This window comes from Sycon ciliatum, chromosome 8 (genome assembly GCF_964019385.1).
Source record: "Sycon ciliatum chromosome 8, ocSycCili1.1, whole genome shotgun sequence".
NCBI lineage: Eukaryota > Metazoa > Porifera > Calcarea > Leucosolenida > Sycettidae > Sycon > Sycon ciliatum.
The window spans coordinates 6,865,188-6,892,127 of record NC_088650.1 but is presented as its reverse complement, the minus strand read 5'-3'; the positions used below and the strand labels follow the sequence as shown (position 1 = coordinate 6,892,127).

Sequence of the window (26,940 nt, the reverse complement as noted above, 5' to 3'; positions counted from 1 at the left end):
TCTGCAGGTTTCGGTATGAAACTACAGTATGCTAACTCTGACTTGTTCTTCGTGCCCTTTTTGTACTGTATTTATTTTTACGCCTTTTCCTTTGACAGTGCCCGTTGGAAGTTCAAGCCAGATTCTCATGTAAGAAGTTTTATGTGCATGGAGAAGCAGCGCCGGGTTGGAGAGATTGGTTGTGTCGTTTCGCCTATTTCGCCCTTTTGTTGCTGGTCATGAAATCTATCTACAATTATACGGCTGCCATGGAGTTTGTGTTACCCTCTGGCGCAGTTCAGTTCTCTAATACACACACTCGTGGGCATCGGAGTCCATGTAGAATAAAATCAATCAGCCCCCTCTCTCTCACACACTCAGACTCAGACATACCCATCGCGGAAGCGATGACAGCGAACAGCTATGTTAGACATAGCAACTTGTGCTGGGATTACACCATTCAACAGCTTTCAAGGCTGATGAATTGACCGCCACTACTTTTAGCCTGGTATCCTCCACACAGCTGATTGAAGTGGCTTTTTCTGGCCAGTGAATCCCTCACAAGCGCGCGCGCACACACACACACACACACACACACACACACACACACACACACACACACACACACTAGTTTGCACCTCCGCTATCGCTTTGGTTTTTTTGCGCTATCCGCTTTCTTTTTGCACACCTTTGTCCACAGCAAGATTGCTTGCAATTCCAACGTTGTGCTTATTCAATATTGCAACGTCTTTTCCTTCCTGTTTGTTTCTTCACGGTCTGCTTTGTATCTCTGTGGATTTAGGTGGCAGCTGAAGCCAAGTCTGGTCCTAGGTTGATTATTGTTGTGGTTGGTGGTGCTACGTATTCCGAGCTGCGGGCAGCTTACGAGGTGAGAGTGCGTGTACTACCCATGCACGCGTACAGGAGACGAGAGGCTACCGCTATAGACCTCGGGTGCATTCTAGCCAGCTGCCCAGACTGGGCCTGATTGTGCACTACCTTTACATGTACAGTCAACTTTGCGTCTAACGACACTCGGCGGGGCATCAGAAAAGTGTCGTTATACCTGAAGTCTCATTATATGTATTACAGCTGGATTGGACTTTGCTCTGGGCATGGAAATTCTGTCGTTATTCGCGAATTGTCATTATATCCGCAGTCGTTGTTAGCGAAGTTGACTGTACTCGGGTTCTATATGTTGGGTTGGATGCCTTACAGGCTGTATTGCAGACCCTGTTAGAATGAGCATGCTTTGGTGCTGTTAAAATCCTAGTTGGGTTTTCATGCTAAAAGACAGTGTAATGCATTATTTGGGCCGTAGTGAAAACCCTATTTGACCTGAATTTACGCTAAGGAGACCGTGTACTTTCATCATGCGGTCTATGGACGTACGACTTTGTGATTGAACCACACTGCGACGATTTTGGTGATTTATGTGGACGTTTGTTCCGCTTTTTCCTCTTTTCTGGTCAGTGCGGGATGGTATTTGATGGCATTGCTGTGTCTGTTTGTTTCTTCACCTGTCAGGTTTCAAAGGCCAACAGCACCTGGGAAGTGATCATTGGTAAGTTGATATACTGTAGTGTCTGGTATAAAAGCCTGTCTCATATAGAAGCCTGTTTTGAATACAAGCCTAGGTATCATCATTGTTGTCTGAGGATTGCTGGATCACCATGAAACTCTGAGTAACACAACCCTTCAGCCTAGTGCCACTGCTAACTGGTGTGTTTGGGCTCTGCCCTCGTGGGATTGAGCACTTTTTGCAAGGGTTTAGCGATATCCTGTGGTGCTTTCTACAGAAGTTTGACTGCTTTTTACAAATCTCTTGTTTTTCATCTGTACAGGTGGAACTGAGTTGCTGACACCAGGTGCCTTCTTGAATAACTTGCAGCAGTTGTCAGACCCCAGCACAACTACTCAGGCAGTGTAACTTAGTTAGTCCGTTGTAGGCAACATGTTGTGCTAACTGTGTCATCCGTCCTTTTGTCTCTCTCTCGTCTCTCTCTCTCTCTCTCTCTCTCTCTCTCTCTCTCTCTCTCTCTCTCTCTCTCTCTCTCTCTCTCTCTCTCTCTCTCTCTCTCTCTCTCTCTCTCTCTCGTCTCACTCACTCTTTCTCCCTCTCCCTGCCTTCCTCTGTTGTCTATCTACCTCAGTCTTGACTCTGTGCATTTCCCTCTCCCACTGTATTTTCTATACTGTCTCTAATACAACTATATACCGGCCTGTACAAAATCCACAGTTTTACTTTCTTGCTCTAAATCGCCTCATTAATTTGACCTGCCACGATATTGCTGATTTTTGTTGTTGTATGCGAAAGCACTATTCCAGTCAACGGCTGCCCTGCGCGAGCTGTATCTAGCATCTCTGCTACGTTCTTGCCTGTTGATTTCCTTGTTCGTGACAGAGTCATGCTGCAGCGTAACGCTTGTTTCCTAGTGCGTACACAAATTTAATTTCTTTTTTTCTTTTTTAGACCTTCAGAAATACTGCTAGACCAAATACCGACCCCTACATGTTTGTTCTATTCATTTGTGACCATACTTTGAATTATTACTCCCATGCTCATAACGTTAGATTTGCCGACTGCGCCGCAAGCATAGTATACGGCGCTCTCCGCTTTTCTGCACTTATTTGCCGTTCTGTTCGTCTTTGTTCGCACGCAAAAAAAACCAACGGCATGCAATGTAGTTCGACGCTTGTTTTCATCTGCAATGCTTCATGTGTCTCCTGCTCCTTCTCGATCGCCATGTCATCATGTTCTGCCGTTGGTGTTCTACAAGTGGATGTGTTTTGGGGGAAGTCCCTTTCCTCTATCCTGTGATGTTGCTGTTAGAGAGTCAATGCCACTTTACCCCTTTGCCTTTGCCTTCCGCATTTCATCTCCGTGTTCGCTTCTTGTATTTTGCTGCCGCTCTCATGAATACCATCACTGATCAGTGTTGTGCGCTGTCTGCTGATGCTACACGCGTTGATGGACGAATTTTGCCCGATATGCTACTCGGCAATGTTTTTCTCGTTTGTGTATGGGCTCACCAACGTCTGCAAGTCACCGCATTGCCCGATCAAGCTTATCAAACTGTAGAGCATGCCTGCGCTGTCAGTTGAATACTATCAAGAGTACACAACCTGGTTATGTACTCTTGATACTATGTACAAGTAGTAACGTTTATGGTGGTTGTGTGCGCCGTCTCAGCACGCTCAAAATTGCACATTACTACGAAAGTATTTTTGAAGTAGTAAAGATAGTGAAGTACTGGCAGTGGTATGCTCGTATATTTTTAAAAGCGATCAACCCTAGATAGCACACACAATCATGTGCATGTAGCCACATGCATGACGAAGCGTGTACTGTAAAAGCCGTGTATACAATACATGTGTAACGAATTGCTAAATCTAACGAGCTATCGACAAGAAATCTGTCGTTAATAGTATACAGAAATAGATACTTCACTGGTATACTGTTCCTCATGAGTGAGAATCGGTAGATCTACCATTTTTTCTTCAGACTTTCCCGTTTGTGCCTTTCCCTCAAACTATAAAATAAATAATAGTCAACATTTTTTATTTATTTTTATTTTATCCCAAGCAATACATGGCTGGGGTAGACAATGACCACTTTGCGTGACGATTGCAGGGTTTTTATAGCCAACCACGGATAAATAAGGAAAAGAGTAAGAAGTCAAAAAGAAAAGGAAAAGAAAAAAGCCTGAAGCAAATATGGACTAAAATTGTGGTCTAAAGCAGGGAGTATTGTACTACTGAGTACTAGTATACTACTCCCTGGTGTAAAGCTAGCAAGGCGTTCCTGAACGCTGTTAAAGTAGTAAGGCACTTTGTATTCTGGTGCAGCAAAAGCCACTGCAAATAGCCATTCAAAGGGGGGGGGGGGGAGTGTAGCAATGCAGAAGAGCGGGCTAGAGGAAGGGAGAGTTGGTTCGTATGGGGTTTTCCCGTCGGAACCAGTCACCATGGTTGCATTTAGCACACGTACGTAAACCGGTCGATTTTTCACAGTACATATGGCACTTGCCAAATCTGCTGTATTTCACTACTGTAAATATACAAATTTTCGGCAGCTATTTAATTTCGGCTATATTCGGCACCGACCCAAAACGCCGAAATTAAAACGCCGATGAAATTTTTCACAGTATCTGTCGCACTAGTCTATACCATGCCCTCTACCCCACGCCGAAAATAAATCGCCGCCGAAATGTCAAAAATCGTGGAGTGCCGAAATTTTGCAGCGCCGAAATTTTGTATATTTACAGTATTTGTAAGGGGCCATCCGTAAATATAGATATTTATTTAGAAACGAAAACTAGTCGTTTAGGGGGAGGGGGTTGAGCGCCTGTTCGTTTCTCCAAAAATATCGATGTACATTTTGCATGCGTGAGCATGTGTAGAAAAAAGACCAAAAATATCTCGATACTATGTACCATTTGTATGTGTTCGTTTCTCAGGGAGGGGGAGGGGGTTGAAGAGAAACGACTAGTTTTCGTTTCTAAATAAATATCGGTATTTGCGGAAGGCCCCTAAGTAACTCTTGCTTTCTTTGGAAAGGACTCAGGGACCTGCTGCACTTGCACGAGACTTGTGGACGACAAAATGTAGTAGAACTCAATCTGTCGTTTTACGCAAGGTCACAAATGAATGCATACCCGGCACCCCACCCCTTGAACGAAAAATGTATCGACTTTACAGCTTGAAAACGAAACCCTCCTCGGCCCACCCATGGGTCGGGAGGGTTTCGTTTGGAAAATAGTCCATTTCACTGATCTGTTTCGCCACAGCATTGGACCAAGTTGGCAAAGCACTTCGCAGTCAAGTTGGCTATCATATGAATAAAAATGCACCGCAACAAGACACGGCCTGTTGAAGCAGCAATATACATGTAATCTTGCAAGACTATGTACACATAGAATACAGCAAAGGCGACAGCATCGCATTGGCAGCAGCTATCTGGGCGGACACGCAAGCTTGGGTAGCAACTCTTTCGTCCTGCAAGACAGCAAAAGATGGGACTATACTACAAGGACCCGTGTTCAGTACACGACACAGACAAACAAAGCACACGACCAAACAAAGCGACTGACTGCAGACACAGAAACACAGCATATGTGTTCTGTGGTACGGGAGAGTTGTGAAATATGGGCATGACTTTTTAGTGCGAACATGCAGGCCATGCATGGGATTGACGAATATGATCATGAAGCTAATACGTAAACGAAGTAAGCAGCTAAACTATGGCGGTAGAGGAGTATTATTGCACTATAATATGATCACACCTATTTTGGAATGCTGGTAGCTATGATAGGATTTCGGGGAGGCTATGGTACATTTTGGCCGCATGGAGAAAAGAAATTAACTTCAAGTTTCAGTGACGAAGTGGGTCAAGTTATGGCCCAAAGCACAACGGAGAAAGAAAGAGAGAGAGAGAGAGAGAGAGAGAGAAAGACGAAGAGAGAGAGAGAGAGATAGATAGAGAGACAGAACTTTGGGGGAGCCATACCACACATTTATACCTGCGGAGGTGGTGGCATTAACTGCTGCTGTTCAAGCTGTTGTTGTGTGGGCGGTTGCCTCTGCACGGTTGGCGGACGGTGTGGTGCGGAGTGAGATTGCTGAGGTGGCAGCTTGAAGCGTCGCTTTGCAATAAAGTCTATGAGCATGGCCTTCGTCACCGGAGCCGTTAAACTCTTACAGACACTCTCGTACGTTGTGTAGCTGTTCGGCTTGTCCTTATCCTCGCGAGTACGCATGAACGACCACTGCCCGTTGTCGATGCAGCACTCAATGATGGCATTGTGCAGCACTTTCAGCTCCTTCGTCAGCTTGATCGTGCTGACACGCATATCGTGACCGAGGACATGAAGCTCACCAACCCTCGTTGGCAGCTCGCCAAGTCGATTCTCCTTGACAATCTTCAGCTGAAAGTCGATGCTGTTGAGCTCCGGGGGCTTCCACTTGAGCACATCGTGATTCGTGTAGAGTTTGTAGGGGTCCATAGCTGGTGAGAAGATCAGGCCATCGTTGGGGTGGTTCAGCAATGGTATGATTTTTTCAAACACGGTACTCTCGGTGCGCTCGATGTCCCAGAACTCCTTGATGCGCGTGCGGAACGGCTCCTTGGATTTGTTCAGACGGCCGGCTCGCTCCGCTTCGTCCCTCGGTTTCAGCAGCTCGTGTCGGATGGCGTTCTGTCGGTCCGGGTGAGATAGCTTGCCGATGTCATGGCCCTGGAACGTCACGAAGTCGTACATCAGGAAGCGTGGAACCTTGCGACCGCCCTCGTTGTCGAACACCAGTTCGCCGTCGACCACGGTGTCCTTGACATGTGGCGATGCTCGGCCGGGAAACGCAACCTGCGGGACATGGTAGATCATCATCTTGCGGTCAAATAGGTAGACCTGGGTCGGGCCGAGGATCATCATGAGGTAGCGAGTACCGTCCGCTTTCCAACTCACACGGTACGGTTTCTTCTCAAAGTATTTTATCGTGTCGCGATCCAACGATACCGGTTGAGCACCCGGGAAGATCAGATTCGGAGAAGTTGCGCGACACAGCTCGCAAAGGCGTGCCTGGAGCTCCTCGACGTTTTCGGTCACCGACATTACGCTTTCCAGGCCCTCCATCGGCACGCTAACATAACTACTGGACGAGCTGTGCTTGCGTTTCCGAGGGAACGCGGCTGCCTTGCCGTTGGCACCGACAACAGGCTGTCGATTTCCTCCAGCGCCGTCACTGGGCGATGTGAGGGCATCCTCCGTCGTTTGATTCGGCGTCTCGTTGTCCTCGTAAAACCAGTCGGGTAGTTCCGGCGCGACACACATCGACGTGTCGCCGTCGTACCGCTGGCACAAATCCTGTAGATAGTGCTCCTTCAGTATGCCCGGTGGACGCGCCTTTGCGAACTGCTGCACTGCAGCCTCTATTGCACTGCCATCCTCCAAGTACATGTAGCTGGCTATCATGAATCCCGTTCGGTTGAAACCATGTGTGCAGTGCACACCTATCACGGAGTCTGGGTTCAAGGAGAAAAATTGGCGACATACATGATGAAACGCTTCCACTTGCTCTGGAGTCGGAGATTGCTCGTGACCGGCGCAGGCCAACTTGTGGTGGACGATACCATACTGCTCCAGCTCCTTGCTGTCATAAAATCTGCCACTCTTCGTCAAATCAATAATCATACCCAGTTTGATAGTTCTCGCTTTCAGGTACGCAATGAGCAGTGGCAACTGCCAGCGGTCCTCCATGTTGACCCGCTCATCGTAACGGGAATCCAAAGGAGTTTTGAAAGGCAGAAACTTTCCTGCGACTAGGGCCCCCTTACGGGGGCAGCCTATCCAACGTGGAGGAACCTGCATCCTTCCTCTACGACACCGCCATTGGTGTGTTGTTTGCTTGGGCGCGCATGCCCCACTTGAAAACGATCCGCCATTTTCGTCATGTTTCCCGAAATCATGGAAATAGCGAAAAATTTGCTGCACGTCAACCTTGAAGTAAGTATGTTTTGTACTCTCACTTGATCAGACAGTTGATGACTCCATGGATCCACTGTCGTCAACATGTCTCCAAGGTTACTAAATGACGCGTGCATGACGCGAACTTCGCGAAGTGTAGGTTGTTCAGTTGTTTGAAGGGCGGACGTCTTCTGTCTGAATTTTCTGAAAGGAAGGAAAAGGCCAAGGGCTGATAAACTACTTGGCAGAAGCCAGGCAATTAGTATCAATAATATTAGGACAGCCTGAATGTTTCGACGCTCACTCACCTGCAAGTACATTACATGTGCATCATGTATGATTGCGGCAACGACTGCGGCTGGCTGTGCTGCCAAATCACTGAGAAATACTTCTGAATACTGTAGATCAGCTGTCATCAGGCAGGGCTGCATAGCAGAGCGAATCATGCCATTGCAGTTGTGAGAACAGCACCATCATGGCGGCGGCGAAAGGCAAGCAGAGTCGCGGAGCTTGGCGCGGCCGTTCCGTAGCACACCATTATGGGCAGCCGGAGGAGATCGTGCCGAAAGATTTCATTCGTATTCAGCCAGTTCCTACTTCGTCACACGACACTGAGACACCCCAAGAGAAGTCAAAGGTGAGAAGTCACAGGCGCTTCGTAGAACATTCACCATAGTCTTTTTGACACTAGCAATTATTTGAAATCCTATACTGTACTATAGTAGCATACTGTATCTGGTAGTGCACTATTACGGCTATGTGTATACATTAGGCCTAGTATGCATTAGGCCTAGTATGCATTAGGCCTAGTATGCATGAACACCATGTCATGTACATGACTATTGTTAGATTGACAGCATGACGTAACGAGGTTAGGAGACCACTATGTCCGGAAACAGTGACCTTTCTACAACCTCAGTGGTACTGGTAGGTAGAGCCCAGGTGTTCACGACCACCTGAACCGTATGGGTGTTGGACCCGGTTCTACCACGGAGGTTGAAGTAAGATCGCTGTTTCCGAACACGGTGTCCTCCACTTTGTTACATGCTGTCAATCAACAACATGTTTGAACAAAACAATGTTTACCTAACACCAGGTACATGGCTGTACAGTACACTACAGTGAAAATTCAGTTCCATATGAAGATAGAAGTGCCCTGGATATAACGTACATGACTGTACTAACATGTTTTTCGATTTTGACAGCATGTTACAAGGCGAGGACGCGTAGTGCTCCTGACTACAACCATAACCCGGTTGGCAGAGTCCCGGTCTTGCGACCATTTGAACCGTAACATGCTGTCAAAATCGAAAAACATGTTAAACTACCAAGCCAGGCTTCTGTATACCATGTGTTCAGAAGGATACTTTGAATAGTGTCATGTTTCAATCTTTATGCATTGAGTGCCATAGGCCGTGTCTCATTGTACGCTGTGTTGTGGTCAGATGAGACCACAGGACTCTGTCATATCGGTGGTGATTCATCCTTTTATTTCATGTAGTTCGTGTACCACTGCATTGTACTGTAGACTACCGCTATACCGTGCTAGTATTGCTTGCAGCTGCCTGCTAGTGCTGCTACGTATGCCTGATTACGAGCTTGCCCGGCGAGGGTATTATTCTTGTGTATGTTCAAGCATAATTCAGACTTCTGGGTGAACAGAAAGAGAACAGTCATTACCTTTAGTGTCCAAGCATTGCCATTGGGCGGAAGAAGTGCGTCTCTCACAAACGGAGAGCATTGTGTACCAGAGCGGGTCTCTCACTATCGGAGAACTCGGGGTCTCAGTTCTTCATCGGAACATTTATTGGTAGCAGAGGATGGTTTCTATGTAGAGCCATGAGCAGCAACGAACCAGTTCAGATAGAGCCGGCGGTACCGGGCAACTCGGATGAAGGCGATTCGAGCACACAAGGCGTTCCTACGCAAGCGGCGTCGGACGCTGAAGGAACCGGAACCGCAGTACCAGTGGAAGGAGACAGTGATGCGCCACTCGAGAGTGGGTCCCTGTCAACACGAACTTCCGACAACGCAGTTTCAGACGTGTCAACCTTGCGGGCCTGGAAGACGCAGGCAAAAGGGGATTTCACAAAAGTTCGCAGACGTGTGCTGGTGACCATGACGGACGGTGAGTGCAGTACCGAAGAAGTTGTAGCCGGTTTCACAGAATTAGAGGAGGCATACGAGAGGGCCACCGCAGTGATGGCGGATTTGATGGGTTGTTATGCTGTGCAGGGCGACATCGCTGGGAAAACAAAGGTTTTGTCAGAAATAGAGACAATGGAAAGTCAGCTCAGCGCAGCTGGAGATGCACTAGCTTCATTTCTTTCGCAGTCAACCAACACGGGCTACAGTTTTGCATCACATGGCCAACAGCAACACTTTGATTCAGAGCCAGTTTCAGAGTTCTCACGCACCACTGCCAGTACTGCGTCTCGGTTAGGTGCGCCTGCACGTACGCGCTCCAGAAGTGGTATCAGTTACAGCTCACCGCACAGCCAAGCACGCGATTACCTGTCATCGATTGATACTGTGGTTGACCACGAGAGGCCAACAATCGATCAAGCATACGATCACAGAGACCGGTCTTCAGAAGGAGTGAGGATGAACCTCATGAGTCATGTGGACAGGGAAGCAGAAGATCAGTCCGCTGAGTCAGCGTCCGCTACAGTTCGTAGAACCAGCGCTAGCGTCACCGCTACGAGTGCGAGTAGCACGGTGAATTCCGTTTCCAGCGCTAGCCCTCCTTCGTCTTCGAACTTGACAGCGTCCCAGGACGGGACAACGACGAGCACCACGAGGCCTGTGCAGCAACTCGGGGCGAGCAGTCAGACTGGTACTCGGACGCCGGCACCAGGGACGTCACCCAACAGACCAGCGCCACCGGCTGCACCGCACGGTCCGCAGCCTGCTAGATCTACGAGTGGTAGTGCGAGTAGCAGTGCGACGGCATCACAAAGTGCGGCAGTGACAGCGTCAGCAAGCGGGACTGTGTCTGTTAGAACGGCGTCCAGGGGCAATGCATACCCGAACCCTGCAGCGCCGGTGTTTCAGTCTCAGAACAGTCAGTCAGCAGCCGGCCTGAATGCTGGTAGACGACCGCCAGTGCCATCACAAGCGAACCCAGTTTCCTACTCAGGACATGGGGGATACGGATATCAGCCAGTCGGCCTGCAGCCCCAAGACTGCCAAGTGCTTCAGGGTCAACCACCAGCGGTTGGCGCTAGGGCGAATGCAGCTGGACCGTGGATGCAACTGCAGAAGATCAGCATTCCGGTGTTCGACGGAGTCAAACGCAGATTTGAAGGGTGGCATGCAGCATTCATGGCATGCATCGACGCTGCGCCCATGACACCAGAGACGAAGATGTTGCAGCTTCGACAGTACCTGGCAGGCGAACCTCTTCGGGCTGTCGAGAGCCTGGGATACTCGGCCGGGGGATATAATGCAGCGAAGCAGCTGCTTGAAAGGAAGTACGGCGGCGAGCGGCGGCGAATCGCAATCCATACAGAGGAGCTGGAGAACATCAAGCCTGTCCGGGTCAACAAGCCAAAAGACTTGGAGCGATTCGTAGACCTGCTAACAGTGGCAGTGTCCAACCTGAGGGATGCTGGACGGGCAATGGAGCTGCAGCCTGGTACCTTCTATGGCAAGCTGCTGAAAAAGCTTGACCGGCAGATGTTGGCACAGTACCATCGCTGGCGCCATGACAAGAGGATGGCAGAATCGGTTGAAGTTTTCCTGGAATGGTGTAGTCTGGAGGCGGAGTTTCTAACGACTGCCATGGAAACCGTCGACGGGCTGATAGAGAGCCAACCCAGCAGTAGCAATACTGGCCGGCAATCGCAGTCTGTGCGACCGGTGACACTCGTGACTGTGAAGGAGGAAAAACCGGCGCCTGGGTGCGCTCACTGCAAAGGGAACCATCCGGTCTGGAAGTGCTTAACCTTCAAGGCCTCGGCACCAACGCAACGCTGGCAGGTGGCACAGAGTTCTGGCCTATGCTTCCGATGTCTCGGGCGAGGGCACTCTGGCAGAGAATGTCAGATGTCAAGGACATGTGGAATCGACGGATGTCAGAAGTCCCATCACCGATTGCTGCATGATCCCCGCCGTGAATCAGCATCCGACAACGGGGCAGGCAGGCCTAAGCCTCAAGCAGCCAAATCGACGGCGGAGCCTAAGCCAGCCACCACCAAGTCTAGTGGCCCAGTGACTCACAATGTTCCGTGCAACTGCTCTGCGGCATCCGAGACAGCGCCTAGCACGGAAGGGGAGCACGTCGGTCTCACCACTGCAATGCTGCAGCGAGAGCCTGTGTCCTTACGCACGATACCCGTGGTCTTGATCGCCGGCAACCGACGAATGACTGTCAATGCCATCTTGGATGACGGAAGCACTCGCTCTTACGTTAACAGCGATGTAGCAGCCGAACTGGGAGTTCAGGGACAGCAACCGGAAAGGATGTCTGTTCACACCCTCAACGGCCACAAAGAGGTGTTCCTCACCACCCCAGTGGCTCTGGAGCTGCAAAGTCTGGACGGGCGTCTGAGAACCGATGTCGAGCTCTACACCACCAAGAAAGTCGTGGGGGATTTCAGCGTTATCGACTGGCAGCAGCAAGGGAGAAAGTGGGAGCACCTCCAAGGCGTCCAGTTCCCACCACTATCCTTATGTCGTTCCAGCACCATAGACGTCCTGTTGGGGCTGGACCACGCTGACCTCCACGTTTCCCTGCGAGACATTCCCGGAAAGCCGGGCGAGCCTGTAGCCAGACTAACGCCGCTAGGATGGACATGTGTAGCACCATCAGCAGTTGCTCGACACACTGGCGTTGGGATCACTCTTCACGGCGTGCAGATGCATGAACCACTCGATAGGCTTCAGGGCCTGCTCTAGACATTCAACTCAGCCCGGTCAGAGCGTACCTGGCGCATGCAGGCCAGCCGGGTCAAGCCGGGTCAGATCATCCTGCAGAAAAACAACCAAAAAGCCTGCTCAAAATGCAGGAAAACAGAAAGGCGAATTTATTACCGGAAATCGGAAATTTTAGAGAACAAGGCGAACTATCAAAGTCCGCAAACGTAGAAGGTAAACAACATTATTGTGAAGAATGCCAAGCAGTAACATAATAGAGCACTGGGGGGGGGGGGGGGGCTGCAGCACCTTGTGGAGTGGCTGCTTGCTGCGACTGAATCACCTGCATGGCCAAGCCGACTGGCATCTGCTTCACCATCATTATACATTCTGCTGAAAGGCTTCAGCAGACTGGAGAACTGGTGGAGATGCAACTGCTGCTGCTGCTGCTTGCGCTGGCGCTAAGTGACTGGCGCTGCTGCTGCTGCAGCTGCTGCTGGCGCTGCTGTTGCTGGTGGCGCTGTTGCTGCTGCTGGTGCTGCTGCTGCCGCTGCAGCTCTGGGTGTGCGGGCCAGGTCCCTCCGTTCAGACGAGGTTGACGTTGCAGTCGTAGTGCGCTGAGTCACCTCAGAATGCCATGCAGCCATAGTCTTGTCGTAGTTGAAGCAGTGAGTTCTTACCTTTCAACCACGCATCGCAACCAAATCCACCGCCGCTCGTCTTCCTTTGGAAATGCGTCTTGCACAAAGCGCATGACATGGATAGACTGCCTTGGTCGTAGTCCAGCCAGGGTTGACCTTTCTTCCAAGAGTCTTGGAAAGCGTGAGTTTTTTTCTCTTCGCTGCGGGCTCCATCGTCCAAATCACCAGTCGGCTGAAAACTTGCAACTGTGTCAAAAGCTATAGCCAAAGTTACGCTTTTGACTACCTGCCCCATCGACTTCCTGCGTGATGTCCTGACTTCCTGCTCACCGCTGGCCAGATCGCGCTCGAACCAGTTGACCACAGTTGACCCTACTCCCTAGTCGAGTTTCTGTCGCTTGTAGACTGTGGTCTGTAGCAGGGAGTAGTAAAATACACTGGTCTGTAGTGTGTACGGTTGCACTAGATTTGCAACAGATGGGGTCCGCGAGTCGTAAAATACGGGTATTTTAGGAAGTTAGTTTGAGACATTTTTCAGCCGGGTCAGACTGGACCCGGTGTTATCTGTTCAGCCAGGTCGTGCAGTTCCCCAGCCGGGCGCGTGACCCGGCTGACCCGGCTCTCCAGCAGGCCCTGGGCTTCTGCGGAAGTTCTGGGAGTTGGAGGATGTGCCGGCAGAAACTGAGACGGTGATCAGCGCAGATGATCAGCAGGTGGTCAGCACGACGAAGGCGACCATGTCGAGGATCGACCAGCGCTATGAAGTCGGCGTTCCATGGCGAAAGAAGCCCCCGGACCTGGCAGAGAATTACGACATGGCTCTCCGGCGCCTAGAGTCAACAGAACGGCGGCTCGCAAAGCAGCCGGAAGTGTCCACAGCTTACAGAACCACCATCAAGCAGTATGAAGCCAAGGGCTACGTGCGCCGTGTGCCAGTGGGTGAGAACAGCGTCCCCAGGTGGTTATTGGCACATTTTCCAGTTGTGAGGATGGGCAAAAGCACAACCAAGGTACGCATCGTGTTCGATGCATCTGCCAAGCAGCAAGGAACGTCGCTCAATGATGTGATTCACCAAGGGCCTAAGCTCCAACAAGATTTGAGCCAGGTGCTACTGAGGTTCCGGAAATACCCGGTGGCACTGGCTTGCGACATCAGCGAGATGTATTTACAAATCCAGCTGAGAGAGGAGGACAGGCCATTCCATCGATTTCTGTGGCGAGAGGATCCCAGTGAGAAGCCGGAAGTGTACGAATTTCAGCGAGTCGTCTTCGGCGTCAACTGTTCGCCTTTCCTCGCGCAATTGGTCACGCAAGAGCACGCCCGAACGTCGACATCGAAGTACCCGAACGCCGCTGAAACCGTCCTCGAGTCGACGTACATGGACGACAGCCTGGACTCCGCACCGTCGGTGAGCGCTGGCATCGACAACTACCACCAACTGACCAGCCTCTGGGGCGAAGCAGGCATGCACGCCAGAAAATGGCTTTCGAACTCGCAGGAGATCATGGACAAGATCCCTGAAGTGGACCGGGCTGCCAACGTCGCCTTCGGAGAAGCGCTGCCCACCATCAGGACGCTGGGTGTGCAGTATGATGCGAGCACAGACAACTTTGGCTTTACCTTCTCACCACCGCCAACAGAAGTTAAGCTCACGAAGCGAGCTGTACTGAAGAAAGCAGCAACAATCTTCGATCCGCTCGGCTTCATGGCGCCAGTCACAGTCTGCGCGAAGATGCTACTGCAACGAATGTGGTCTGCCGGTCTGCAGTGGGACGATCCGCTAGAGCCTACCCTGGAAGCGGAAACGAGGCAGTGGTTCAATGAGCTGCCAGAGCTTGCCAAGATTCGGATACCGAGATGTCTACACTTCGACCTGACGACCGGCATCGCAGCGACGGAGTCGAAGCTACAGTGCCATGTATTTGCTGATGCCTCTGAGCAAGCCTATGGAGCCGTCGCATACGCTCGTGTGAAGAGCAGTGGTGGCGTTCAAACTCGCCTTGTCGCAGCCAAGACAAGGGTGGCGCCTCTACATTCAGTGAGCATTCCAAGGTTGGAGCTCATGGCGGCCGTCATGGCAATTCGGTTGGCAAGCGTCGTGACTCGTGCGCTAGGCTTAGCTATGTCAGACGTGGTACTCTGGACAGATAGTCAGAATGTTCTTTACTGGATCAGAGGCAGGAGCCGAAGTTACAAGGCATTTGTGGCGAACCGAGTCAGCGAGATCCACAACCAGAGTCAACCGTCACAGTGGCACCATGTTCCCACAGACCAGAATCCAGCTGATGTGGTCTCTAGGGGTACAACGGTCCCCAATCTCGACACGACCGTCTGGTTGAATGGCCCTGCTTTCCTCCAACAAGAGCCGGAAAAATGGCCCATGGGAACAGTGCCAGCCTATCCGCAGTCCGAGGCACGGAAAGAGGAGAAGAAAGTGAGCGCCGTATCATCTGGAACCACGGTCAGCTTGCTGCAAGTGACCGCTAACGTTGACGATTCCAGCCGACTCCATGCCAACAGGTTCATCAACTGGGCACGGGGAGTACGACTGTGGGCGCGGGTGCTGCGGTTCGGTGAGAACTGCCGTCGACAAAAGGAGGATCGTCAGGGAGGGGAGCTGATGCCCGACGAATTGGCAGCCGCAGAGACGGAGATCATAAAGCTTGCGCAAGGAGAAGCGTTTCATGCGGAGATGCCAGCGCTCCGGAACAAGCAATCCATTCCAGAACGTAGTCCCTTGAGGTCCTTGTGTCCGTACATCGATGAGGAGGGTGTCATACGCTGCCGTGGTCGACTTGAATTCGCAGACTTTCTGCCACGAGATGCCGTCAACCCGATCATCCTGCCAAGACACCATACCGTAACCAGGTTAATCGTCCAGCAATATCACGACCAAGCTCAGCATGTCGGAGGCGTCAACCAGGTGTACGCATCTCTTTGCAGCCGCTTTTGGATAGTAGCTGGGAGGGAAGCCGTCCGAGACGTCGAGAGGAAATGTCCGCGATGCAAGCTACTCAAGGCCAGACCCACACAGCAAGTGATGGCACCATTGCCGCGGAGCCGCATCACACCATCCTTCAGGGCGTTCGCTCGAGCTGGAGTTGACTTTGCTGGGCCGTTTGAGACAGTACACGGCCGCGGGCGAAAGCGGACAAAGCGCTACTTGTGTCTATTCACTTGCTTGGCCACGAGGGCAGTACATCTGGAGATCGCATACAGCATGGACACGAACTCCTTCCTCAATGCCTTCTACCGCTTTGTTGGACGACGGGGACTGCCAGAACGGGTCATCTCGGACAACGGCACCAACTTTGTCGGCGCACAAGGAGAATTGAAGGATCTTGTTGCGCAAATGGATGAAGAGCAGATCATTCGGACAGTGGCGGATCAGAGGGTGACATGGCAGTTCAACCCGGCGGCCGCCCCTCACTTCGGTGGAGTATTCGAAGTAATGATACGTGCGGCTAAGCGAGCCGTGTCAGCGATTTTGAAGTCTGCCGACATCACAGACGAAGAGCTGACCACAGCTTTCGTCGCAGCTGAGAGTCTCATCAACTCAAGACCATTGACGTACACATCCAGCTCGCCGTCAGATGAACCGCCTCTTACGCCGAACCACTTCCTATTCGGGCAGTGTGGAGGAACATTTGCACCATCATCGGTCGACACAACCGACTTCAACCCGCGGAAGCGCTGGAGGAGAGTCCAACAACTAGTCCACCACTTCTGGCAGCGATGGATACGGGAGTGGCTTCCGTTACTTACCCAGCGCAAGAAATGGCGGAAGCCTCATAATGACGTCAAGATCGGAGACGTTATGCTGTTGCTGAGTCCCAACACCCCTCGCGGTAACTGGCCTCTGGCAAGAGTGTTGGAGACATTTCCTGGACGAGACGGACATGTGCGTGTCGTGAAAGTGCAAGTTGGAAAGTCTACGCTAATCCGTCCTATCAGCAAGCTGTGCCCAATTGAGTCACCTGCTGAGTGAACATCTTAAGACGGGTCAGACCATCACATGGTTTTAGACTTTGTTATGTCAACTATTTCATGCTGTAGATTAGGCAAGCCGTTTGCTGCAGTGTTATTTTCTTTGCTTCTCCTTTCTAGCTGTCGATACTATACTAGGCGTTGCTCAGCTAGGTGTTTAGTTTCGATAGTGCTCCACACATCGAGGAAGGGGAGAATGTTCAGAAGGATACTTTGAATAGTGTCATGTTTCAATCTTTATGCATTGAGTGCCATAGGCCGTGTCTCATTGTACGCTGTGTTGTGGTCAGATGAGACCACAGGACTCTGTCATATCGGTGGTGATTCATCCTTTTATTTCATGTAGTTCGTGTACCACTGCATTGTACTGTAGACTACCGCTATACCGTGCTAGTATTGCTTGCAGCTGCCTGCTAGTGCTGCTACGTATGCCTGATTACGAGCTTGCCCGGCGAGGGTATTATTCTTGTGTATGTTCAAGCATAATTCAGACTTCTGGGTGAACAGAAAGAGAACAGTCATTACCTTTAGTGTCCAAGCATTGCCATTGGGCGGAAGAAGTGCGTCTCTCACAAACGGAGAGCATTGTGTACCAGAGCGGGTCTCTCACTATCGGAGAACTCGGGGTCTCAGTTCTTCATCGGAACACCATGACTGTACGAGGTGAATTGCTATTTCTGGACATTGTACATTTCTGGACATTTCGAGTAAAATAATTTTTCGTCGCGTGTAGAGTCAAGTCAGTCAGGTTGATGAAGTTTTTTCTTGTTGTAGTTGACAGCTGGGCTGTTGTAGTTTCTCCTCGTGTCGGTGCCTTGTTGATAGCCTTTTCTTGGGAGGCATTTCAACGAGGTTTGTGGTACTATGTCGCATGAGAATTTTGAATTTTGAGTAAAATAAGAAGTAATGGACGAATTGTTGGCTTCCCCATGTGCGCTTCACTTCAGACGCTGTATAGTCTTGGACCTGTTAGCTGGAAGTGTGAAGAGGCCAACTGCAGTCCACCAATAGAAAATATAACAAAAATGGTGCAGTATAGGATGCCTATTGACGCTATTTTACTTTCATGTCCAGAATTCGATACACTGAAATTTAGGCCAAAAAATTGGCCTGTCGAAAACATCCTGCTATAAAGTCTCTGGGATCACAGCATGAGCAGTTGTCACATATTTGGAAAGATGAAGGATTAGGCCATACAATAGATACAAAAAGATATGAAAAATGTAAAACACACAGCCAGTGGGCCTCTATTTTATTTTCATGTCCAGAAATTGCTATTCACCTCGTACTACTACTGCAGTCAGTGCTGCTCAATGAAATCCCATCGCGTGAATCAAGTTTGCGGCCTGCACTACAAACATGTAGTCCACATTATTATTTTTTTTATTTATTTTTTTACTCAGGCCACAGCTTCCAATCATGACATGCAAACATCCCAGTGTTCGTAGTTCTAGGGCTGCACAGCGCTGCCCGGCGGTGCATTCACTCGCTTGATTGGATTTCAGTGAGCAGTACTGTAGTATGGTACAGTGAAACCTGTCTAAGCTCAAGGGACCTTCAAAAAATGTGGTCTCTGTTACCAGGTGGTCTCCTTATCCAGGGTCATTTGACTGGAAATAGCATCCCTCGGTCCTGGTTTCTGTGGTCTTCTAGGACAGGTGGTCGCCTTATCCGAGTGGTCCCCTTGACAGGTTTACTCTACATGTAGTTGCTTACAGTAGAACGGCTAATTTTAGCGGGTAAAAGTTTTAGCGTTTTCTGAATCTGGACCAATTCGTGATGAAATATTTTAGCGATCCGAGTTTCAGACTTAAAAAAAAAAGGATGACTAGTACTGTACTGTACATACAAAATGTCGATTGGTGCTGCAAAACTTTAGCGAAAACACTCCTTTCGCTAAAGTCGCTAAAATATCACCGTCGCTAAAATTAGCCGTTTTACAGCAGTGCAAGTAAGTACTGGACTTTTTAGGACATTACATTACACACATGTAGCAACCCGACGTGGTGAAGACTAATGGGGTCGGAAATACCATGGACGACATTGTTTTAACGTGCTCAGCATATTCACTCTTCTTGCGGCGTTCACGCTGCTGAAGCAGGTCTTTGATGGGCTTGTCCTAGCTCGTATGAAGCCGCATCCGGGTGGAAGGCCCGGACGTCAAAGAAAGTATTCTGAGCGCTGGTCCGGAATCCGTGTGCCCAGCTATCGTCACCGGCATGATTCGCTATGTTAGTTGTGGCCGCTACGAATACTTTGCCTGTGATGGAAGCAAGCGACGGGAGCTGATATTGTGTTGATTGTTGTGTTCGGCCTGCAAGCCACGCAGAAGTCCATCGCGCGACAAGACAAGGACTGGATTTATTTACAACAAGCATGCACATATAATGCAGATGAGAGAGAGAGAGAGACAGTACGGAGAGAGACAATACGGCGACAAACACTATACGCTATATTGATCATCGCAATTATCATAGCAAGCCTATGCCCAGAAGCCCATAGCTGCAAGGCTGTTGGTCTGAATGCCTAAGTGTGTTTGTCTCAACACTGCATGTGATATGACGTAGCAACTTGGGCAGTGGTCATGGACGAAGTTGGTTGCTCCTCACCAACTCTGACACAACCTGCATCACGGAATTCATGCCGTTCTCGAGCATCAGCAGCCCCCACTTGATTTCGTCTCCACTCACTGTTTCCTCCACGATGGTGACCAGTAGCCCACGGCAAACATTGGTGAACTCTGTCTTCGTCTTTATAGATGGTAGTTGCGAGTTCTTCTTTTCACTACTGCTCAATTTCTGATGACAGGAAAGGTCTATCAGATGTATGCCATCATCGCACGGAATAAGTTTGTTGCTCCCGCTTCCTGCTGAAATATTTGACAAGTAATTCAGCAGGAAGCGGGAGCAACCAACTTATTCCGTGCGATGATGGCGTACATCTGATAGACCTTTCCTTTCATCAGAAATTGAGCGATAGTGAAAAGAAGATGTACTTCAGATGAGTGTCCGATGTAGTTAAATTGAAAGCAAGGAGCAGAGAGAATGCGACTTGAAGCTTAGATGCTGGATTGCTGTGTGTATGCGCGTGTGTGTATGTTTGTGTGCGTGTTTGCGTGTGTGTTTGTGTGTGTTTGTGTGTGTGTGTGTGTGTGTGTGTGTGTGTGTGTGTGTGTGTGTGTGTGCGCGTGCGTGCGTGCACACACGTGTATGGTGCATGTGTGTGCATGTGCACGTGAACGTGTATTATCGCACATTCGTGTCAATTGGGGCATATCTTGTAGATACTGGCACGCACATCGACGGTGCGTATGAGCCAGCATCCAACCCGCGATGACTTCTCGCACGCAAATCACTCGCGACGTACCCAGCAGATGAGAGACAAGGGCCTTAAGTCAAGACCCGCAGCACCGTACGGTGAGCTTGGAACGGTTGAGATGGACACGAAGGCATTGATTGCCAGGACGCTTGGCCAGCTACACAACCTTGAGAAAGTAAGTAAGTGTGTGTGTGTGTGTGTGTGTGTGTGTGTGTGTGTGTGTGTGTGTGTGTGTATGTGCGCGTGCGCATGTGTGAATGTTTCTGCCAGGAAACAAGTAGATGAACTGGCGAATTCACCGCAACGCTCAATCAGCCAGTTCAAGTCGCGGCCACACTGACATGCCAAAGTGGCCTGCCATGTCTTCGTCACAGAATATCAAATGTTCTACCTGCTAGGCTATGGGTAGGGTGATGCTATTGCTTCTGAAGAATTTGCGTGAAATTCACCCTGCGGCATATACCCTGGGTAAATAATTTGAAAATGCGACTACAGTCAACTTCGCCAATAACGACTGCGGATATAACGACAATTTGCGAATAACGACCGAATTTCCATGCCCGGAGCAAAGTCCCATCTAACTGTATACATTCAACTTCGGATATAACGACTATCTGAATAACGACAATTCGCGAATAGCGACATGCTTTTAGTGCCCCGAGGTCATATTCACTGCTTGAATAACGACTTTCTGGGCTTTTGACAGCTATTTCAAGTACCTGTCAGTCAAGTACCGGTACATGTAAAGGTACATGTATCTGTCATGCAGAAGTACCAGAAGTCCAGAACCTGTATACTATGGTGATGGATAAAGAAAAGAAAATGCAGCCAAGGGGGGGGGGGGGGGGGGGGGCTTTTTCTTCCTTTTTTATTTTGCTTCAAAAGTGTTGAATTTACCAGCACACCTACATGTACATGTACATGCATGTACATTGTTAGATTGACAGCATGAAACAAGGTGGATGACACTGTGTTCGAAAACAGTGACCTTACTACAACCTTCCGCGGTTGGCACTTGGCAGAGCCCCGGTCCCTGCGGACCATTTGAACCATATGGGTACCGCAGGGACTGGGGCTCTGCCAACCGCGCCGGGAGGTTGTAGTAAGGTCACTGTTTTCGAACACAGAGTGTCCTCCACCTTGTTTCATGCTGTCAATCTAACAATTGCGTGAACTACAACAAGGTTTATCTAATGCTGGTTTACCAGTGTTGGATTCTATCATGCATTTACATGTAGTTGTACTAGTACATGATTGTACAGTAATCATCATACATGTACATGTACATGTACATCATTGTCCCTAGGCCCTGGCCCTGTAGATCATGGTAGATGGCTCAAAAAGGCATATTTTTCAATTTATTTCCCTTGCATATTGAATTTTTAGTTCCTTTCAACTGCAATATGAAAATAAAGTACACATTGACATAGAGCAAGAAAAGAGCTTGATTTTGATATGCGTGTCATACTATACAAAATATGGGTTCACATACATTCAAATGGGACTTCGGTTATAAGGACACTTCGCGAATAAGGACACTTTTCTGATGCCCCGCCGAATGTCGTTATTGGCGAAGTTGACTGTATACCCTGAGTGTATAATTTTTATTCGAAAAAAGACTTAAAATACATGTAGTTCCCTTCTCTCCAGGGATTGCATGATTAAAATCATGATGCTGACGCAGCTGTTGGGAGGACAGTGTGATGACGATCAGCTGGTGTTTAACTGAACTGATGCTCCTGTGTTTGCTGTGCGTATTCTGTAGGAGAGCTCGTCGGAGAGTTCTGATGACGACTGTGATTCTCTCTCCAGCTATTCATCATCCAGCAGTGTTGGACTGAGGGTAGGCACACATTTTTGTCCACTTTCACCTTTCACAAGGCCATCGTTGAAGCGATGATAGCGAACAAGCTACTTCAAGTATGTTAGGGACCATCGCAAAAGTTCGCAGAAGCCCCTGAAACGAAGAGCATACGTTTGGGGGGGGGGGGGGGGGGGGGGGGGAGGGAGTCGGTGTCGAAAATCGCAAACCGGGCTTCAATTCAAAAAAGTATTGACGACATGTAGGAGCTGATATAGATTAGCATGCTCAAAGGATACAACTGCATAGCTCTAGCTGTTCTCGTTCTTAGATCACCCACTGCAAGGTGATATCATCGTTGTATTTATAAAGTGCTGTACATTGTTACACACTGATACAACAATGCTTGTGTAGTATATTATAATAATTATTATGTGTGAGCATCCAAGTGAAATAATGAAGCCCATATTGTGACTGTCGTTTCGTTTGAGGGGGGAGGGAGGGGGGTCAGGCCCGAAATTAACGGTCTTCGTTTCGGGGGCTTCTGCGAACTTTTGCGATGGTCCCTTAGACATAGCAACGAAAAAGCCACTTCAATCAGCTGTGTGGGTAGGCACACACAGACACACACACAGACACACACACAGACACACACTCACGCTCACACACACACACACACACACACACACACACACACACACACACACACACACACACACACACACACACACACACCACCACCACACACACACACACACACACACACACACACACACACACACACACACACACACACACACACGCACGTACACGCATATACACACACAAACACGCACTCAGTGGAGTTCGGTTCAGTGAAGGTCGTATCTGCTACACTCCAGCAGCACCCATCTGGTGCAGCCCTCACAACGGATCTTGTCTTGTGTGTGCTGTGCGTGCTGTGTGTGCTCTGTTCTCCCTAGGTGCCAGCGGAGGCATCGGACATGTCCAGGCTAGGGCTGGATGAGCAGCTGAAGCATGCCCAGTCAGTACTACCGTGCTATGCTTGCAACTTGTATCCGTGTACGCATGCGGAGAACTCAGTCTCACCGAGTCTTACGCAAACCATGAATTGTTTTGCAACAAACTGGCACGCAATCCTCTGACCTTATTTACTATTTACTAGTACCTTGCACCCGGTCGTGTCTTTAACAAGTCACTCCATGCCTGGATAATGGAACAGAATATGCTACATCATGTCGAGCTGTCCACTTTTTGATTATGGGCCAGCCGCTCTCATTACACAGATCCTGGGCATATGGTTGGTGGATAGCATCACAGCCAGTCTCTCACTTAGGGCATGAATTTCCCCGGTGAATGGGCAAAGACATGTGGTAGAAAGTCCCCTAATGGAATTACTGATCGGGAAGGTGAGATTGCAAGTACATGTATGCAATGTACAGTGTCGTTTGCTGCTGCTGCGTTAGTGAGCGTGCTTGATCCTTGAGCGTGGCGGCGTTCCTACGGATGCGGAAAACTCAGCCGCTAGCCGAGTCTCACGTGAGCCATGAACTGTTTTTGTGAGCGTTCGGTAAAACGGTACTACAGTGCTACTCAGCGAATCCAACCAGGCCAGTCTATGGCACGTCGGGCGATGCAATGCAGCTCTAGACCTGCGAGCACTGGTTTTGTCCACTGATGCAGCGCGCAACGTTGACTCACACGCGATTGGATTTCATTGAGCAGCACCGTATTTGCGGACATCGTATGAGTTTAGCATGACTTGAAGGACTGTATGTAGAAAGACAAAAAAGGATGCATCGGGCCTGTGGATAGGAAAGTGTGGAAAGCGGCCATTTGGTGTTGCGTTCGAGAGAGAGAGAGAGAGAGAGAGAGAGAGAGAGAGAGAGAGAGAGAGAGAGAGAGAGAGAGGGAGAGAGAGAGAGAAATGCAATGACCGACTCTTTAGTCTCCACACTAACTTAGGCCATGAATGATTTCTCCAAACTGGTATGGAACATGTCAGTTTGTGCTGGATTGTCACACGGTACGATTAGCCCCTTGTCAGGTTGAAAGTTTCAAAAGTTCAGTTTCTAATTTGCTCCCAAATCCCTCTTTTCTGGACAAGGGAATTTTATTGACTCAATGATTGCATTTCAATTTGATTTCTGACTGTGGTTTTATTGTCGTATTACAGAAAGCGTCTTGACAGCGTGAGCCTGGGTCGCTGCCTCTTCACTATAGTGCGCAACGAGGAGCAAGAGAGAGTGAGTGACAGTACCCTGTAATGGCTGGCGCCTTGCCTTCACCAGCAGAATTTCTGTCATGTGAACAGTTCCTGGTACGAAGGGTACCAGGGTAATGGTGTAGAGGCCGAATTTAACCTCAGTGAACTGAAGCTTAGCCTACCTGATACCAATGTAGACATCTAGACAATGTAGCCATCTAGACAATGTAGAAATCTAGACAATGTAGAAATCTAGACAATGTAGAAATCTAGACAATGTAGAAATCGACATCTTCATATTTTCATGTGCATGTTCTTGCAGCTGAAGCAAAGACAGGAAGCGGCACTGGAGGAGTCCAAACGCCTGCGCTCCTCCTGGAACCCAAACCGAGATGCCGGCCCAGCCGTCGTCGGTGCCGCTAGTATTGGTGCTCCTCTCAACACCACCAGCTTTGTCAGCACTGGGTAAGTTATTTTTTTATTTCACCGTCCAATGGCAAAAAATCAATACGTTCGCCAGCCATGGCAAGAGAAGGAAAAAAGAAAGAAGAAAATAACGCATCAATGGGGTGAAATTGATCAAGTTGCTCACTATGTCTCAATGTCTGTGCTCTGCGGCCAGTTGAGCCGCTCGATGTGCGCACAGTGGTGCTTGTGTATGCTAGCCTAGTCAATAGAGATGATGCGAATTATGGCTCGGTGGTGTGTCAGCGGAACTGCTTACTGCTTATGTGCGCTATGTTCACAGTGCGAGTCAGCGGAACTGCTTATGTATACAGTGTGTGTCTTGTGCATCGCCGTGCACTACTTTCCAAAGCATGTCAACTGATGATGCGATCACATGACCATGATGAATGCATACCTGCTCACCTACTGTCTAATCTTGTCTGTGAGTGCTGCTGGTGCATTGTGTTGTTCTGTATCCCAGTATCTCTCAGTGTTTCTCTTTAGTCGATTAATCGCTTACTCCTATCGCTCGCTCACTCACTCACTAGCTCACTCACTCGCTCGCTTGCTCACTCACTCACTCACTCACTCACACTCACTCAATCTCGTGCTCTCTCTCTCACTCATGCACTCACTTAGTCCTCGCTCACTCGCTCACTCACTCACTTGCATATTCACTCAATCTCTCTCTCTCTCTCTCTCACTCTCTCTCTCTCTCTCTCTCTCTCACTCACCCTCATACTCTCTCACTCACTCACTCACTCACGCAGACACAAACTGTATCACTCATTCTCATGTTCTGGAGTTGGGGTCTAGTATTCCAAGTGATGTTCTGCTACGAATCAACCGGCATAAGGCCTGATGGAACTTGTTGCATATTTTGGCTGCAGTGGACTTCGAAGTGCGTCTCTTGTCTCCCGTGGGACAACACCGAACCATAGAGCGGCAGATACGAGCAATTCAGTCACATTTGTGCACCCTGAGGAGAGGCAGCCACTGCCAGGAGAGATCGCAAAGTTTGACAAGTAAGACATGTCCATGCGTGTGTGTGTGTGTGTGTGTGTGTGTGCGTGTGTGCGCGTGTGCGCGTGTGTGAGTGCGTGTGTTCGTGTGTCTGTATGCGTGTGTGTATGTGAGGGTCATTCGCGGCCACAGCAGGTTTCCTATGCCTACTTTGACGTCGTTTCCGGAGAGGGCATTGACAGGGATTGTGCCCTGATGGCAGCACAAGCACAGCAGTGTAGTAGGGGGTTCAGACTGCCTGGGGCGATTGTCTGCACTGTAGCAATGCTGTAGATCTGGTGATGATCGTACACCCACTACTGGCAGTGGCTATTACATACGTCTTAGTCAACTTTTTATGACCTAAAACCGAATTAAACTTAATAAAAGGGGTGGCCGACTTACAACCAAGATTTGACCGTCATGTATCATATTGATATTGCACTGGTAAATCGATGGCCCGTGTGTCAGGGGCCGATTTTCAACCAGAGTAGACTGATAGCCAGTAAAATACGGTATATTCAAACGTCCGTGTTTGTAGTCAATCGTGACGCTTTGTTCAAAGGATTTTGCCACTGTTTGGATTGCTTCCGCTGTTGTCATTTTGCTGTTCAGGAACCCCGAGGAGCTGAACATCGACGGCAAAACAGACGTTCCTCGGATTATTCGCCCAACCAGGTGAGCTGGACGTAATGCCACGCAATCGTACTTCGAAGCATTAGGTAGAGTGGTTACCTACTTGTAACACAGCATTGCGATTTGTCTCCACAGTTGCTGGAAGAGAGATTAGTATCATCGGCTGCAAAAGAAGGATCCACGAGTGGGATTCGAACTCCGCGCCCCAATCTTTCCGGGACAGTGCCCCACCGATTAGGCTACCTGGGATCACACACGCGCGCGCGCACCCACACACACGCTCGCACACACACACACACACACACACACACACGCACACACACACACACACACACGCACGCATGGGTCCTTCTTGCTACACATCCAGCGCTATGCGGTCTCCAGGTGCGGGCTGAGGGCTGAGTTGGAAACCAATCCACCATCAACCCCTTGCCATGTTCCTGGTGCACAGTGTATGTAGAATAATAGTGAATCTTATCTAACGTTAGTCTTATCTAACGTTGGTCTTATCCGCTTTAGGAGCTGCTACATCTGCGCCTTAGATCTTTGCCGGGTGGTGGTGTTCCTATGGATGCTGACAACTCAGTCTAACTGAGTCTCAA

General features: G+C 49.5%; 3 protein-coding genes across 3 annotated transcripts in view; 2 read left to right on the top strand and 1 right to left on the bottom strand.

Annotated features, from left to right (window-relative positions):
• The window catches only part of LOC135823068 (syntaxin-binding protein 1-like), a 17,408-nt gene extending 14,432 nt beyond the window's left edge, over window positions 1–2,976 (top strand). Inside the window, exons 24-27 of the mRNA XM_065335898.1 lie at window positions 99–129; window positions 782–868; window positions 1,507–1,543; window positions 1,824–2,976. Coding sequence (XP_065191970.1) covers window positions 99–129; window positions 782–868; window positions 1,507–1,543; window positions 1,824–1,909 — 241 coding nt within the window. The 3' untranslated portion in view covers window positions 1,910–2,976. The remainder of the gene's footprint in view (window positions 1–98; window positions 130–781; window positions 869–1,506; window positions 1,544–1,823) is intronic.
• A 1,817-nt stretch (window positions 2,977–4,793) lies between these two features.
• LOC135823067 (mRNA-capping enzyme-like) lies at window positions 4,794–7,401 on the bottom strand. Its single transcript, XM_065335897.1, has one exon. The coding sequence runs from the start codon at window positions 7,344–7,346 to the stop codon at window positions 5,496–5,498; it is 1,851 nt and encodes a 616-aa protein (XP_065191969.1). The 5' UTR covers window positions 7,347–7,401; the 3' UTR covers window positions 4,794–5,495.
• Window positions 7,372–26,940, top strand: part of LOC135823066 (uncharacterized) — a 36,122-nt gene continuing 16,553 nt past the window's right edge. The window contains exons 1-8 of the mRNA XM_065335896.1: window positions 7,372–8,079; window positions 20,212–20,421; window positions 22,012–22,089; window positions 23,010–23,071; window positions 24,224–24,293; window positions 24,576–24,718; window positions 25,591–25,725; window positions 26,318–26,380. Coding sequence (XP_065191968.1) covers window positions 7,918–8,079; window positions 20,212–20,421; window positions 22,012–22,089; window positions 23,010–23,071; window positions 24,224–24,293; window positions 24,576–24,718; window positions 25,591–25,725; window positions 26,318–26,380 — 923 coding nt within the window. The 5' untranslated portion in view covers window positions 7,372–7,917. The remainder of the gene's footprint in view (window positions 8,080–20,211; window positions 20,422–22,011; window positions 22,090–23,009; window positions 23,072–24,223; window positions 24,294–24,575; window positions 24,719–25,590; window positions 25,726–26,317; window positions 26,381–26,940) is intronic.